Source organism: Bison bison, unplaced genomic scaffold (genome assembly GCF_000754665.1).
Source record: "Bison bison bison isolate TAMUID 2011002044 unplaced genomic scaffold, Bison_UMD1.0 scf7180017864063, whole genome shotgun sequence".
NCBI lineage: Eukaryota > Metazoa > Chordata > Mammalia > Artiodactyla > Bovidae > Bison > Bison bison.
Genome location: NW_011494635.1, coordinates 14,393,037 through 14,404,143, shown reverse-complemented (window position 1 = coordinate 14,404,143; position 11,107 = coordinate 14,393,037). Strand labels below are relative to the sequence as shown.

General features: G+C 50.0%; 1 protein-coding gene across 1 annotated transcript in view; it reads left to right on the top strand.

Annotated features, from left to right (window-relative positions):
- TGM3 (transglutaminase 3) overlaps positions 1 to 10,424 on the top strand; it is a 43,073-nt gene extending 32,649 nt beyond the window's left edge. Inside the window, exons 10-13 of the mRNA XM_010836521.1 lie at positions 3,387 to 3,695; positions 5,963 to 6,120; positions 9,273 to 9,406; positions 9,775 to 10,424. Of these exons, the coding sequence (XP_010834823.1) occupies positions 3,387 to 3,695; positions 5,963 to 6,120; positions 9,273 to 9,406; positions 9,775 to 9,922 (749 nt within the window). The 3' untranslated portion in view covers positions 9,923 to 10,424. The remainder of the gene's footprint in view (positions 1 to 3,386; positions 3,696 to 5,962; positions 6,121 to 9,272; positions 9,407 to 9,774) is intronic.
- The last annotated feature ends 683 nt before the right edge of the window (positions 10,425 to 11,107 follow it).

Here is an 11,107-nt window from a genome sequence, read left to right as displayed (position 1 = left end):
GCGGAAATGTGCTGAAGGACTCAGGCAGCTGTCAGTCTAGCTCGTCTCCAGCTGTGTCCCTTTGCCAATTGCACCATTAGGATGACAGCACCATGACTGAACATCACAGGGAGAAACATGGCCCCCACAGAAGACCCCCTAGGGTCTCTGTCAGTCCACTCCCCTTGCCTCTAAGAAGCGAAAGCAGGAAACATCCTCTGAAAAAAGAAATGGACAGTCCCCAGAGACATGGGGACTGCTTTGTCTGCTTCAGTGGGCTCCCTGAAAGCCAGATGAGGTGCAGACACCTCCTACACCATGAGGACAATGCCCGAGTCCCTGAAATCGTCAGCATCCACTTGAGTGCTGATCCCCCTAAAGTCACCTAGAAGCTGGTAGGAGGCCACGTTTAACACAAATTACGTGTGTTTCTCTGTTTCAGAAGTTGCTTTCAGTGTTAGCAAATTAATATCTCTGAGGAATCTCAATAGTGACAAAATTCTACATTTGAAGGTGATGTTCATTTTAGAAATAGGCCGCAGTGAATTAATGCTTGCTCTAGCAGGCCAGTCGCTCCTTAATGGGATCGACGTGTCACTCTAAACACTTTGGAATAGTTGCTTTAGCGGGTCCTCACTGCTGGTTCTGAGGTGTCAAGAAAAGTGCTCTCGAGAAGGTACCCATGTGCACCCTAAAGTAAACCCCACAGTTCGGTGCCCTGGATGGCTGCTGCTGCTGGCTGCCGTATACAAAAGAGGAGAGCTGAGCAGGGGGTAGGCTCCAAGTCCAGGTGGATGAGCTGCTGGGTGTGGGTCTTTTGGAGGCATCAGAGTAATGAGATTGGTGCTTTCCGTTAGACCCCAGTGTACCTCTGCGGCCCATTCCTCCCACTGGGGTCAGATGGCCTTTCTCTCAGTCAGTAAACATGTACTGAGACCTCCCCGAGTGCCCATTCATGCTCAACTCCAGGAGGCCAGGAAGCACCCTGCAGATGGGTGCCTGCCCCTCCAGAGCTCACAGGCTGGGGGTCAGGCTTGAGTGTGACAAGCATTCTCAAAAGTGTTCTGATGTAGAAACCAGAGTAGGGGCCAAGGAACTGATAACCCCGGGCAGGAGGTGAACTCTGCCCTACCCCTTATAGCTGTGCAACCTCAAGCACGATTCTTAGCATCTCTGATCCCTCACTTCCTCACCTGTAAAATGAGAAGAGCAAGGCCTCTCTTCAATGGGATTTAAATGAGCTAGTGTATAGAAAGTATCAAAGGCAGTGCCTGGCCCATAGTGAGGACTTAATAAATAGTGATGATTTTTATCAACTTGAACATCTGCAGCCTCATCGGAATGACCTCCCAAAGTGACTTTTAAAACGCACTGTCTATACAGTTGTGTGATTCTGTGGGGCCCCTTATCTGAGTGTTACACCTTAATTCCACTTCTTGAGGGCTCTGGCTGTCCCAGCCAAACCTCCTGAGCAATGAGGAGGGGCCACAGCCAGGTGGAGGGATCCCTGCCAGACCCCTGGCAATGCCCCAGCCCTTGTGTGACAGCAGGACTGATCACTCCACCTGTTGTTGCTCAGTCTCCTTTACCTAATGATGCTTGTGTCTGATGGCCGCAGGGAGGAAAAGCCCATAAAATGGGTTGCTAAGTATTTGCGCAACAGCAACACCAAAGGAAAAAACAGTAGCAGGAAGCTTAGTCTTGAGTAAGCCCGGCAGGTGACCTATATAGGTATCTAGGCTCTGAGCCTCATTGTGCAAACGCAACTGCTTCGAGGTTCTGGGCACAGAGGCTCAGCTCCCTGCTCAGCCGTCAGACCTGGGTGTGGATTTACAGCTCGGCTAGAGAATGGGAAGGCACCAAAAGGAACCCAGCCCACCAGGAGCGATCAACTCGGGTAATTTGGCTGCCTGCCTTCTTTTCAGGGGTGTGTGGGAGGAACTACTAGACTTCAGGTCTAAACTTCTGGGGACTGGCCCTCTTTCCACCCCTAATTCTCAGATTACCAACAACTTGGACCAAACACTCCTCCTCTTTAGGACCTTAACTCTAACATGATGTGCTTAGATGTCTTCGGGGTCTCTGCCAGTTGTTACATGTAACTTATAGGAAAGATTTCACTAAATGATAAAGTGCTTCTAATAAGTCATCTTAAAATTTCACAGGTTTGTAGGGGACGTTAGGGGCAGAAGGGTAAACTTGGTCATTCTTCTTTCAGTATCTCTGTCCATGTTACTGGAAAGTCAATATCTTCGCCTCGTTAGTGGATCTATCTTCCAGTCAAGGCAAGGAGACTCATGTGCACTGTGTGGTCTACCCTGGCTCAGAGGCTTGGAGTTGGTTATCAGCTCTTAGTGTCCCAAGAGCCATGGTTTCTTGGCCACAATCTTGGCCACTTTCTGGGGACTGTTTATAGTATCACATTCAGCAGCACCCACAACAAAGGCTGAACCCATCCTGTGGTTCAACCTTTGTGTTTTTGAAACCTGAACTCTCTCAACAATTTAAACTAGTCATAACCTGGAACCATACCAACTGTGGGAAGTTCTTGTCAACTGACCTAGACAGAAGTTCCACTCTCTAATTCTCAAAGCATCATTAGAAATAAAACAGAATAACATGATAAAGTGGTTTGGAATTTTTTTCAGTGAGGCAATTCTAAATCATAGTTTTCTCACTTATGAACTCATTCTAATCTTTTTAAACTCAGACTTGTTATTTTTTAAATTATCGGTTTGTTCTTTGGGCTTCCCTGGTGGCTCAGATGTTAAAGAATCTGCCTGCAATGCAGGAGACCTGGGTTCAATCTCTGGGTCAGGAAGATCCTCTGGAGAAAGGAACGGATACCCACTCCAGTATTCTTGCCTGGAGAATTCCATAGACAGAGGGGCCTGGTGGGCTACAGTCCATGGTTGCAAAGAGTCAGACATGACTGAGCAACTAACACACGCTTTGTTCTTTAAGTCTCACAAAGGAGCTTTTATTAAAAGAAAGGAGGGAAGGAGGAAGGAATGGAGGGAAGGAGGGAGGGAGAGATGGAGAGAGTGAAGGAAGGAAGGGATCTAACCTAATTAACCTAAGCAAAATATCAAGCTATGTATTTTATGCAGCTTTCCCTACAGCTCGATGGAAATTTGAGCTGATTGGAAGAGCTGGGCTGTGAGCCTCATGTTAAGGAGAATGAAATGGAGATCTGAGGGAGGTCAGACACTTGCTTGGAGGTCAGACATATGTTAAGGAGGGTGAAATGGAGACCTGGAGGAGGTCAGACACTTGCTTGGATTAGAATCGTTGCACAAGCAGCAGAACCAGTGTTAGTTCCAGGCCACCTTTCCAGGCAGGGCACTGTTCTTTGTTCACGTTGCCACCGCATCTCTGAGATACTTCTCTCTTTTCCCACCACACAGGTTCCAGCCAGGAAAGACAAGTATTTGAAAAGGCTTTGAGGAAACTTAAACCCACAATGTCATTTAGTGCAACATCTGCAAGCAGCCTGGCAAGAGAGGAACGGGAGCCTAGCATCTCTGGGAGGTTCAAGGTCGCTGGTGTACTGACAGTGGGCAAAGAAGTCAACCTGATCCTAATGCTCAAAAACCTAACAAGTGATACAAAGACAGTGACAGTGAATATGACAGCCTGGACCATCGTCTACAATGGCACACTTGTACATGAGGTGTGGAAGGACTCTGTCACTAAATCCCTGAATCCCGAAGAAGGTAATTCAACCTGTAGGCTGCTGGGATGCCACAGACTCATGGTAGCTGGTATTCTCTTGGGGTTGGAGAGTTCCTATTGGAACCAAATCAACTGATTAAGGAAGGAAACAGCACAGGGTGAGCAGTACAAGTGGGGGTGGTGCCAACCAAAATACTTTCATGCCCTGGAGGAGAAAGGAAGAGGACTTTGGCAGTTAAAGACAAACCACAATACCCCTTACATACATTTTGCCCAGTGTGCAGAGTGCTCCTTATATACTCTTATGTACTATCACATTTGACCTTCTACAAGAACAGATTTCAGCATTCCTTTTACAGAGCCAGAAACTGAGGCTTGGAGAGATTGTGATTCACTTAAAAGATTAAGTGTCATAGCTACTAGGTGGCAATGCCAGATCCTGGTCCTGGAATTCCTGATGTGAAATCCAGTGCCACCACCCATTTTCTCGGTTTTACTGCTGCGACCCCTTCCCCTTTCCAGCTCCCACCCTACCTTACCCCCATCCCACAATGAATCACTTTCCCGGTTTGACCCTAGAGGGGTTGCAATATACCACGAGGGCTTGAATTCCCACCAGTGTTCCCCCACAGCTGCCAGTGGGTGGGTGAAGTTCCTTGATTTCCAGTGACAGTGATGGGTTTTCTTGGAGGCCTGAGCTTCCGGGAGGAAGAGTGAGTTGGTTCTCCTGGGTAGCACAGATGGGAGGGGAACAAGGTGGAGCAGAGAGAGGCTGGGGCTGTGGAAGGATTAGCAGGCAGGTGTGCCCAAGATGGCAAAATCCTTCAAGCTGTTATGGAAAGTCTAGACGTACAAAGCAGATTAATAAGGGTGGGGTGGCTATTTGCTTCACATAAGGATCTAATAAAAACTGATTACTTATATAGCCCATCTTGAAAAAATTTTGTCTGCAGAAAAACTGAAAGCTATCACACCTGTCAGAGGCAGCATCCCCTAGCAACCTGTCTTCTGGCAGAACTGAGCAGAAATCTTCCCTATAACAAAAGCACCCGGCTGGCTGTTATTTACCTTCAAAGCTCAAGGGAAGAGCTATTTTTGTAGGACAAAAATAATTTATGTGAGGGAAATGCTTTTAAAAAAAACTGTACTTCTGCAAGAAGCAACAGAGTTAAATGGGAAGGCAGGAGGAAACAGGCAAAATGGTCTTGGAGTCCTGACGTCATCACCTACTCTCTGGATGACTCTGTTAAGTCTCCCTCCTTTCCTGAGCCTCAGGGTTCACTGTTCAAGGGAGCTGGACCAGCTGATGCCAGGGCCTGTCGTCTCCATATTTGGGGCAGGCTGGGTAAATCCCTCCAGTGCTAAAAACAGAGACAGCTCCCTCCTTACAGCCTCACCTCAAGGAGTGTGTGACCTGTAGGTGCCGGGCACCCCCCAGCCACCTAGCATGACTGCATGAGGGAGGGGGAGACCACCCAGAGGCAGGCAAGCCCCCCACCCTTGCTTGCCCAGTGAGTCAGAGAGGGGCCTTGAAGCTTGAGAAACGGAGAAATGCTGGGGAAGGCCTCCCCATCTGAGGGGACCTTGTGACTCAGAGCATGGAGGTGGTAAGGCACCTGTGTTGTTAAAAGGACAAAGAGAACTGTGGGAAGGAACATTCTTTTGAGGAAGAGAGTGACACAGGGCCATACTGAGGGGTCTGAACTTTATTCCTGCGGCAGCGAGGGACCACAGGAGATTTTTCAGGTGACACAGAAGAGTGACATGATCTGAGGGGAAAGTGCTTCTAAAGCCCACCTGACTGGTGCATGCAGGTGACTTAGAAGCAGGAGACACCAGAAGTAGGGTGGTGGTTCCAATGTTGTTGCAATAGGATCCCAGGCTATACGGTCACCTGAGAGGACCAAGCTCTTACGTAGATAGCCCCTGGCTTCCCTTGCTAGTTATTATCATGCTATCATCATTACTGTTTTCTTTATTGGGCAATGAGTTAATACTCATATTCTTCCCTGCCCCTTAGATGGAAATTCGCCCTCTGATATTTACCAGGACAGGGAGGAAGTCTGAGCCCCCATGAGCTCCTCCTCCTGGAATCCGCCCAGCCAGCTGGCATCCTGGTCCCAGGGCCCCCGCTCTGCAGCTGGTGTGGAGCAGGCAGGTGTTCCCCCAGGGCCTGGTAGGGAAGATTCAGGCAAGCCTGGGCTCCAGGTACTCCCAGCCAGCCCACACTGACGCAGCTTGGCATCAGCTTTTAAGGTTTCAGAAGCCAACCCCACCTCTCACGCTGCTCCCTGGTTTCTTCTTCCAGAAATAGAGCACCCTGTAAAGATCGCATATGCTCAGTACGAGAAGTACCTGAAGGCGGACAACATGATCCGGACCACAGCCGTGTGCCAGGTCACCGATGAGCCTGAGGTGGTGGTGGAGAGGGACATCATCCTGGACAACCCCACATTGACCCTTGAGGTAAAGGGATGCTGAAGGGGCGCTGCTCCATGCTAGTCCAGCCCTCCCTGACCACAGGGAAAGCCCTGTCTGCCGACAGGACAAGCACAGTGCCCAGCTCGGCTCCAGCCTCTACCAAAAGGATCAGCCAAGAGTTCTGCTCAGAGCAGTGTCCTTGGGAAATCCCAGTGGTCCAGTGGTTAGGACTCCATGCTGTCCCTGCCGAGGGTGCAGGTTCAATCCCCAGTCAGGGAACTACGATCCTGCCAGTGGTGCAGCACAGCATGTCCTTGCTCCCTCTCTGGAAGGATCCACGGGCACGTTGCCCTGTGGCTTCTTTGGCTGCAGCTCTAGACCCACTGGGAATGCCAGCTGAGGAGCAGCTGGAGGGCTCTTCAGCTCACTCGCTTTGAACATCTGCTGTGTCCTGGGCTGTGCTAGGCTCAGGAATCACAGAAGACCTCAAGGGCTGGGTCCTGCCTTCAGGGAACCCACAGCCCAGCCCCCAGACACATTTGTAGGGCAAATCAGAAATGGGCATAACTCACATGCATCTCCTGACTCTAGACCCCAGAGTTACAGAAGTGAAGACTCTTAGAAACCTGGTCTCAAGCTTTCATGCCCTTCCATTTCACACATGAGTGAACTGAGACCCAGAGAGAAAAGAATTGCCAAATACTGCCAGAGCAAAGGCTAGACCTCAGGGCCCTTTCCAGGACATCTGGCCAGTCCATACCCAGCAGCAGCATCTTCCCAAGAGTTGATAATGAGGATGCCTCATTTTTTTGGCAGCAGGCTCTGCTCCCAGGCTGCCTCTCAGGAATGCAGGCATGTGGGCTCTCAAAGGTCTGTGGGAGGCACTTGGAGCCACTCTGTCCCTTCCTCAGCACTGGTGCTGGAAGTATGGGACTGACTCCAAGCCTGTCCCTACCTACACCAACCTCAGCCCAGGGTGGAGGCAGCCAGAGCCAGATAGCACAAATCTAGGGATGAGGGGCTGGCAGGCAAGGAGAGGCAGATGAGTGGATGAGGAAGATGGGTCTTCCCTTGGGACCCCATAGAGAGCTTCATGGGTCAGACTCCTCACAAATCTGCAGCACCATCTGCCCCAGCAGTCTAGACAGCAATTGCCTTTTTTGTTATTGTTGTTCCATCACAATGTCACTAGCATCCCTAGCCCCAGATTTCTAGAGTAACTTGTGACTGCCCTCGTCCCACTCTCCCTAAGCTACACCCCAGCTTCAGGGATTCCTGATTTCAGACAGAAGGCAGGGGGACCCAGGGCCTGCTCCTTGACACTAGCCTGAAATACAGCTCTCTGGTTAACTGTCCTGGTTAGTCTGGGCTGTGCTTCAGAATGGGGGCCAGAGTGATCCATCATCTCCAAGGTTAGGGAGAGGGAGCCACCCCTGTTCTAGGCCCATCACAGTGGTTGTGAAACAGAAAGAGGCCCCTCCACGAGCAGGACCAAACAGAGCTTCTGGGCTCCGGGCTTGCCTTCTTTCCCACCCAGCAAGTTTTCATCCATGATTGTAGAAGCCGCCCCTGTTTCCTAGGGTGTTTTCAAGAAATGAAACATTCTGAGTGAAAGTTATCAGTGTTTGATAAAGTTAGTTTCTCCACCATTATATTCCCTTATCCAGTATCCTCAAACTTGCTTATAGCTTTCTCTCTTTTTCAAAATTTTGCTCTACATCATTTAGATGTCCATATCAAATCAGCTTCATCTTTCAAGAGAATCTAACATCTTTTAAAAGGAAATCAGAATACACACAGCCTGGAAATTATTTAATCCTTTAAATAAATATCTGCTCTTTCTTCTTTAGGACATCTTTGTATGCATTTGCCCTTTAACACAACTTCTCCTTTACTTTAGACTTCAGAGAATCAAGATGATCTAATTGTGATTGAATGAATTAATGCATAGCTGACTCAGAGCAGGGCACATGGGTGATCTGTATGAGAAGATAATAATTTGGGCAACACCCTATTGTCTTATTTATGATTGGGAGTAGGCATTGAGGACTTTTGAACCAGATTATACAATCTTTCAAAGACTGAGGTCCTTCACATTGGCCTGTGACCTACTGACAATGTCAGACACAGGTTTCTGAAGTGGCTCTTATCCTCTTCTTTGGGTGTATGTATAGATTTAGGTCAACAGGATAGAGTGGTAAGCAGCCATAAAGAAAGGAAAACAAATATAGGAAAATCTCAAATTGAATATCATTGTGAAAAATATGGCAACATTTATATATATTCTTGGGTCCCAATGGCATAAAATTATGCTTCACCCTTCAAATCATGTCATACACTTAAATGAGTTCCATGGGAGAAATTGTGATATAGACCATGGTCTCTAAAACGTTTCAATTATGCACAAATTATTGGCAGGCATTGCAAAGTTTAGTAAGAAGAGAAAACGGCTCTGGAACCAGAAATCTCTCAGTTATTGAGTCAATCTGAACTGCAGGTTTATTACTATAAAAGGGTTGCAGGGAGAATTGGTGACAACAAAAAGGAAAACCAAATGAACACAAAGTAGCTACCTCTAGGGATCCTCAAAAGAAAAATCCACCCGTCACCTAGTTTCGGTTTCTGTTTCCAAAGCGCTTTCTTCTGCATCCATGATCTCATTTGTTCCCTTCTAGTCCAAGGAAGGAGGAGGGGAGGGATGAGCCCTCTTTATCAGGGAGGGAGTCAAGGCCCAGGGAGGTGACGCATCTGCCCAGGCTTGGCTGCTTCTCAGCAGGAGTGCAAGCTTTCATCTTCAGGAGCAAACAGATAGTCCAGGTTGCTTCTCTGACCAGCCCCTGATAAAGGACCCTGTGCAGACCACATGTCTGGGAAGTGGGGGCTGCCCTTCCCAAGATGAACTGAGAAAGGGCCCACAAACCCAGCTGGGAAGTTAAGTGCTCTCAGCTGCTGCGACCTGCCGCCTCTCCCTCTGGGCTTGGGTGTCCTGTCTGTAGCCTGGGGATGACAGCAATTTCTTAGGAACCCCCTGCATGGATGGCACTGGCGCTTAGGAGGACTAAACCAAATGGTGTTCCCTTCCTTTGTCCCCAGCGATATCTTTCCCATGACCAAGTCTCAGGCACCGCCCCATCGGCTTTCAAGGGCAGATGAGATGAGCAGTCTAGCCCTGACTCTGTCAAGCCCTCTCCCCGCAGGTGCTGGATGAGGCCCAGGTGCAGAAGCCTGTGAACGTGCAGATGCTCTTTTCCAACCCACTGGATGAGCCCGTGAAGGACTGCGTGCTGATGGTGGAGGGCAGCGGCCTGCTGCTGGGCAGTCTCAAGATCGAGTGAGTCCCACACTGAAGGGCTGGTAGGGGATGGTGGGGAGGGGGTCAGAGGGACCTCCCCAAAGCCCCAGGCAGGGTAGACAGAACTCTGCTAGGCTCTGAACTTGGGAATCTGCCCATAGGGATGCACACTTGCATTTGGTTTAGGGGTTCACCAAACTTGAACTTAAGAGAAGTCCAGGTCTTCAGTGCTTGGAGCTGGTCCTTATATGTGGGAGCTCATGGGACTCCTACTTTCCCTGCTGAGGGGTCCCAGGGCTAAAGGGGCTCAATGACCCAGGGTGGCAGCTAGAGGGAGTTGAAGGAGCAGTGACCTTGACCAGAGCAGGACTTGAGGCCTCACACTGACTCCTGCCCTTCCCCATCAGCGTGCCAGCCCTGCGTCCCAAAGAGCGGTCCCGCGTGCGTTTTGAGATCCTGCCCACCCGGAGTGGCACCAAGCAGCTCCTTGCCAACTTCTCCTGCAACAAGTTCCCCGCGATCAAGGCCATGCTGTCCGTTGATGTGGCTGAGTGAAGGGCCCAGGTGGCCCCATACAAACTTGGGAACACGCAGCAGGCAGGACTTGCCTGTGGAGTGAGCCCCTGCCATACTCACTATCCAGCCTGGGAAACTCACTCCGTCCCCCAAGGCGGCCTGGGTCCGGAACTCCAGCCTCCAGCACACACCCCTGCCTCGCTCCCAGGCTGGGCTGGTTCCACCCTGGCCCATCACTTGATCACTTTTGCACGTTCCCTGAGCTTCTCCCCAATGCTGCCTAGTGTGTGAGCCCCATGCCCCTGCTCAGCCCTCATACCCTCAGTGTTGTGGGCACGGAGTGGCACCTGACCCAGCAACTCTCCAAATGGATACTGGGGGAGAAGACGGTCTGGACTGTGTGCTGATCCCCAGCCTGCAGTTGGCACTTTCCTGCTCCTCCCCTGGGTCATTGTGGAGGTGGGGGGGATGATGGTTAGCCATCCATTGTGACACTCACAACTACCCTCAAAATAAATGTTAAAAAGAGTGTGATCACACAGCACTGACTCTACAAGACTGCTGCTTTGCCTAAGGTGGTGGAAAAGGAGACAGTGGGGCTGGGGCCATATCTTTCTGGAGGAGGGATGGCATTGGGGAAGCCGTGTTCTCCACATTCCAATATCCAAAAGGAGTGGGCTGGTTCCCTGTGGCTCCAGGTGCAAAACTAGAGAGACACTTCAAGTCAGTTTAGGAAACTGCACTAGGATGATGTCCAAAAGTAGATTGACTGCCTTGGGAGGGAGTGACTTGTCTAGGCAGGTTCAGACATTGTAGGGCGAAGTGAACCCTTCCAGGACCCTCTATGGGCATCAGAGTGAGAAGGGACTTCAGTCTTCACTGGAACCTTCTGCAGAGCAGCTGTGGGTGGTGGCCCAGCCTCTGTTCACACTGGGCTTGCCCCAACTTGTGCCACACTCCTCCTCTTGCAGCCAAAGCAATGCTAACTCCACAGGAACCTTCTCTACCTTCACACATGCCCCAAGAAGATCCCATAGCCTTCCGTCACCGGTGCTGACTAACCTCATTTTGGCGATCATGGCTCACTGTTGGGACATAAGGGACCAGTCCCATCTAAACAGAAGCTTCAGCCTCACATCCAGCTCAAAGTTTCTTCCTTATTCTCAACTCAGGCCTGACCCAGGCTTGTAGGAAGCACTGTCCATGCCTTCTTCTTACTTCCTC